Source organism: Mastigoproctus giganteus, chromosome 9, assembly GCF_048544385.1.
Source record: "Mastigoproctus giganteus isolate SK-2022 chromosome 9, ASM4854438v1, whole genome shotgun sequence".
Classification (NCBI taxonomy): Eukaryota; Metazoa; Arthropoda; class Arachnida; order Uropygi; family Thelyphonidae; genus Mastigoproctus; species Mastigoproctus giganteus.
Genome location: NC_143583.1, coordinates 62522855 through 62528854, shown reverse-complemented (window position 1 = coordinate 62528854; position 6000 = coordinate 62522855). Strand labels below are relative to the sequence as shown.

General features: G+C 34.1%; 1 protein-coding gene across 1 annotated transcript in view; it reads right to left on the bottom strand.

Annotated features, from left to right (window-relative positions):
* Window positions 1-206: 206 nt before the first annotated feature.
* LOC150080284 (immunomodulatory peroxidase-like) overlaps window positions 207-6000 on the bottom strand; it is a 175469-nt gene continuing 169675 nt past the window's right edge. Inside the window, exons 10-16 of the mRNA XM_090380678.1 lie at window positions 4070-4180; window positions 3850-3977; window positions 3017-3269; window positions 2492-2816; window positions 1838-2007; window positions 1233-1341; window positions 207-273 (exon numbers count right to left, since the gene is read on the bottom strand). Of these exons, the coding sequence (XP_090236804.1) occupies window positions 207-273; window positions 1233-1341; window positions 1838-2007; window positions 2492-2816; window positions 3017-3269; window positions 3850-3977; window positions 4070-4180 (1163 nt within the window). The remainder of the gene's footprint in view (window positions 274-1232; window positions 1342-1837; window positions 2008-2491; window positions 2817-3016; window positions 3270-3849; window positions 3978-4069; window positions 4181-6000) is intronic.

Here is a 6000-nt window from a genome sequence, read left to right as displayed (position 1 = left end):
TAAATAATTAATAAATAAAAAGATTCTTCATAATACCTTAATCCAATTTTATGAATATATATATATGTTTTTGGATGCAGTAAACTTTACTTCTTTTTCTTTCTCTTTCTTATCAACTGTTAGATTTTTACTCCTGATCATAGTGAAATATTAAAACACTACAGAGAAATCTATTGATTAGTTTTTATCACATTTGACCGATTAGATTATTCTTTCCATTTAGTTAAATCAATAGACTTCAGCCTGCTGCTGGAACAGGAGATACGTGAATTCCTGGAGAGAAGAGAAAATAAAATATTTATTAAAGATGCGTAGAAATGGAAAATGATCAATTGTGGATTAAATTTGTTAAACATCTTTGAGAAAAAGACAAGTAATTTCCATACACAGTAACTATTCCACAAGTTTAGTTTAAATAGAATAAATATATGTATACCTCGCGAGTGCTTGCTGTGGTGTTAATGAAAATTCTCAGCAAGATGAATACGAAACAAATTAGTTTGTCGAGCGCATGTTTTGTTCTTAGTCTGCAGAATTAAACTACACATGTCAGGAGAGCTGCAACCGGCAGGGTGAAGAAATTTTACAATATCAGTTCGTTATTCAACAGGCAAGTACATTTTGGGACATCTTCCGCGGTGTAAGATAAGTGTGAGGAGGGATTTAAAGAACAGGCCGTAGTGGAAGTAACAGACTATTACTGCAGGCAACAAATGTTTCGAGCTCTGTATGCTGACCTTGCGTAAAAGCTGAAGAAGGAGGAATGGATCCCATGATTCATTGCAGCTTGATGATGAAGTCACATAATACTTATGAGAAAAGAATGAAACGGTATGAATAAGCTTCTACATTGAACACTTTGCTGGTGCATAGTACTTTGTGAAGATTAGACATGATTTCCCCATGGCGAATCTTTTCCAAGCGATGTTTGTATAATCATGACACCGGTTTGCTCTTTGTGGAACAACCCTCAAAGGGAACAATTAGATGTGTTGGAGTAGGGCTTAAGAGCAAGATTGTTTTCTGAATGAAAGCAAATCGGAAAGATAGATAGGACGGGAAAGTTCTTTTCATCGGGATGCACATAAGTATACATTTATAGTGGAAAAGCATCACCTCAATTTTTTACAACGGACCTCGTCAATTTTAAGCCACCATTTTCAAGCTGTGCTGAAAGAATATTAAGTGGTAAAGATAAGAATGAATTTTATTCCTTTCTGGAAATTACTGACCTTTTTGCAGTAGGTTGTTGCATGACCTTTGGCTGTATAGTTGTAATGTCATCCATATTGTCACATAATATTTTGGCCAAAGATACTTTTCTTAATTCTTCTAACTGATCTGAAAAATGAAAGGAATCTCCGTTTAATACTGAGGAGTTAAAAATTTAACTATTTTAAATTAACAGATATATTTTTTTATTGAGAGAACAAATATTTCGTATTAAAGAACAATGGACGGCGCTGTTATGAATGCATGTATTAAAGGTTATATTTAGTACATGCCAATAGGAAAAAAATCACAACACTGTAGAGAGCCGATACCTTAAAAGATTGGTACATGATGGTGTCTGCTAATAATGTAAAAGTAACGCAGCCCAAAATCTAGAAGAAGGAGGAGGAGGAGAAGAATATACTTGTCCATCCTTATTCCAAAATAACAGATAGTGGTTCAGTTAATCTGGTTTTCCACAAGTATCTTCACGCATCGCTTAAAATATAAATACAGAGGCAAAGGAATTGATGTCTTGTGAGGATGCCTTGTACACTGAAATTCAGAAATGTCAAAAAATATCAATTTCTGATTTCTTTTCAGTATCCTTAAAATAAAAACTCACCTAGTGTGAATGAAGAGTCGAATCCTCTGTTTTCGTACCAGAATCGATCTCCATGGCGCAAGCGATAGAACTGATGGGCTATAAGGCAAGCAAACGTTGGACCAACCATCCCACCAATGACAGGCATTTCTGCTAGTCCAGCAGGAAAAAGATCCACATCATCAACTAGCCTAGGGTATGGAAGACAATGAAACAGAGAATAGTTAATCCAAAATTCATTTCAGTTATCATGTAAATCAGAACTGTCTTTCCGTATGGGCTCTCTCGGCAAGTGCCGGGGATTCCAGATAATGAGGGGGAGCCTCCAAATATATTTTGTTATTTTTTTGACTTGCACTTAATTATAAAGAATTCTCATGGTTTCTAAGACTCAGGGCCCCACTACTTATAAAAACACCATTGATCTAACTTGTAATTTTATTTTAAAATGTAAATGGTTTCTGCACAAAAAGTATATAATCTCGATTATTGGAAGCCAATAGGATTAAAAGGTTATATGCAAAATTATCTAAGTAGCTATTCATAATAATTGCGTTTTAGCATAACTTCATTTTGTATTATTATTATTATTATTATTATTATTAGGAAAATTAATAGTTCTGTTTTTTATATTTTTTTATATCTAGTACACATTCCTTTACACACAATGGTTACCTGTATAAGACTTGTATATTCTTAATAGAATATTCATTCATCAGTCCTTGCAGTTCACTGAACTCTCGAACAACGTGAAGGCCACAAAACTCTCTCCACGCATTATATCCTGGTATTCCGTGATCTCTTGCTCGTTGTACATTGAGTGCAAATAGATCCATACCGAAATGATGATCTCTTTGAAACAAATGATTCCTTAACTCTAATGTGATGGAAGAATCTACCTTTTGGGACTTCTGGTTACACAAGCCAAGTAAGATTCGATCTACTTGACCTTCGCCATACAGAGAGTTAGGCTTGAATAACTCGGACCGGAAAGGCGTGTCTGAAACGAAATTATTATTGCATATATTATAGAAGTTTTATAAATATCGATGATTAGGAATCTGTTGTGTAATTTTTCTTGCTATGAGTTAGTAATGCTCCGAACTATTGAAAAAAGGTTACGAACAGGTATACCAGATAAAATTGTAAATGGTAAAGTTATCTATTGAAAGGAACGCAGCTGTCGTCATGGTTACCTACTCAAAGAAAAAATCCTGTGGTCTGGCGTGTATCTGTCCAGCGATCCTTGTATGAGACTATGGCCAAAACGGAATGCTACTGACCCAAAGACATTAGCAGCCCCTGCATTCACGGTTGAGTTGTATTGCACAAAGTAGCCATCTTGTTGAAGCTGCAATTGGAACACTTTCATAACCACATCACCAAGAATAAGAGGCAGGAACTCACTAAAAGTGATATGCTGCAACATAGCACCAACAATTTTTTTTGTTTCCTAAAAATTTGAAAATTAATGTCAATGTTAAATTGGATCAATGTTAATGCCAATGTCAAATATGGATAGTTTTCTTTTTCATTTTTATTAGTATCGGAATATCGTAAATTACTAATTAAATCACATTATTATTGATTTTTAAATTTCTTCGATTTACCAATTAATTATAAAATTTATTTTTAATGATAACCACGGCACATTAATAATTATCAATTGTAATTTATAATTATAAATTATTATTTTAGATAATTAAATTTTATTTTATTAAGTTTATTTAGTATTTACGCCGATTTAAAATAAAATATTTATTTTAAATTTAAATCAAAGTTTTTTTTTTTTTAAATCTAAAGAACTTTAATTTTAAATTTAATTTATTTGAGTCAAATAAATTTTATGAAAATAGTTAAATTGTACAAATTAATTAATAGCATTAATTTAATATTTATAAAATTATTTCACTAAAAATAAAAGTATTAAAATTATTTTTAATACTTAACTATAACTTTTTATATAAAAATAAAATTTAATTATTCATTGGAAATTATCCAGATGACGTCAAAACTTACAGAGGACAAGTTACCTGAAAGATTCTTTCATCATCCCAATGAGGATTGATAATTGACAGTCGAGATGCCAGTCTGTTGTGTTCTCTCATCCAGATCGTGTGCATAGCTGTTAACCCACGTTGTTCATTCACCCTGTCGTCACCTGACATGAAAGCAGCATGCATTAGATGCTTTATTTTTGGTACTCTTTTGGAAAACAAATCAAATCAACAGTGTAAGCGATAACCAACTAACCTGCTTGGAAACAATTTCTTTCATCTCGGATTGTACAATCTGATATGGTTCCGTGTACTGCGGTGGGAAGCAAAGCCTTCCTACGATCAAATGATGTTTCGTGCAGTCTTCCTTGGTAAGAGAAATTTGGTAATTTTTTAACTAAAACATTACTGACTTGAATTAACATTACTGACTAAAACATTTTAAACATTTTAACTAAAACATTACTGAATTAAATTACTGACTTGAATTATCAACTTGTAAATATTTTATAATTATAAGTAAAAGGAACCTAAAGACATACATTTAAACAAAGGTGGTGCAAAGGGCTTTGTCAATCTCATTGAGGAGGCCTTAAAGATTCAGGAGAAACTGTTGTTAGGCAGCCAATGGTATTATATAGACACGCGCTTGTCCGATGATATGGGTCAAAAAGTACACATTTAATGAGTCCCAATGGTAGCAATATTTTAAATGATAAGGAAGCTAAAACGAAGTAAAATTCTTGAAGAAAGTATTGCTATAAGCAACTGCATGGGATATGTTAGAGTCACAATGAATACAAAAATGCAGACCCTCACATGTTGTTCATTAATGCTAGGAGTATAATTAATAAACTTGATGAATTTGAGGTAATGGGTAAGTCGAAGAATGCAGACATCATAAGAATATTAGATTCAAGACAACACCATATCCAGTAAATAACTATATCCAATCAGTATGGTGTGTGTCATAAACATAGAGAAAACAAAGATAACAGTAGGAGTGTGTGTGTTATAGATCGCATAATAATGAGTGTAACGAACATCTTTACAGACAAGTAGAATACCTTTATTAAAGGTATTCGTGGATTAGGCATACTAAGACAGATAACGAGAAGTCCTCGCTAAGAGTGAAGAGTAACAAGGATTTCTTCCCTAATGTTAGAAGTGAAAAGAAATGAATCAAGCACATTCGTTCACTTGATATCTGTGTTAAAAATATAGATGACCACGAACTGATAGTAGATAAGTTGAATAATTTTTTTCATCCGCATTCACATGTGAGGAAGTTTTTAAAGTTAAGAATACCCAGTAGTCTACCTAATATTGATACTAATGGGAAGATGAGTAATTTTTTGATAATTGGGAAAGGCCTAGTTGCGAAATAGTATAATTAATAGTGAACAAGGCACCAGGAGTTGAAGGATTCTGTCTACCAAAGGTAGACAGAATCTTTCGACAGAAGATGTACGCATACCTAACAAAATGAACAGAACAAAATATTTTCATGAATAATTTATTGTGATCAGTATTGACGAAGGCGAATATTTGACACAATAGGCATTCTGGCATGCAAATTCGTAGTATCCAATAGACATCGATCTACACCTTACAGAGCCGCACATTATGCAAATTATGCATGCCTATAAAAACACGAGTTGCGACCATATTACTTCATTCCCGTGTTTTGGCTTGCTCAGTGGGACAGCCACATCTGCAGTACTCAGAATGGCAAGGTAATTCTTTTAGATGATTCGTTGAAATGGCGGGCCGTTGGAAGACCTAAAGCCGACTGTCGCAGGCAGAAGTAGCACGTTGGCTTAATGTGTCGTCTCGCTCGGCACTATGGAAGCAGCTCAAGAGACAGGAACCATTACAAGAATAACTGGCCAAGGTAGCTCGAGGGCTACGTCAATTAGAACAGACAGCCATCTGGCTTTAACAGCAAGGTGGAATCCAACGATATCGTGTCATCAACTGCCTCTAGAGATTGCTGCGGCCACAGATGAAAAATTTTCCAACCAGAATGCTGGAAATTTTTCATGTGGACCCTATGCAAGGAAGCCAGTGGTTTGTATCCCATTAACCCCAAACCACTGCAGAGCTCGTCGAAATTAGTGCCATGAACATGTGACTTGGAGCCCTGACAAATGGAGTAGAGTCCTGTTCTCTGATGAGTTCCGTTTT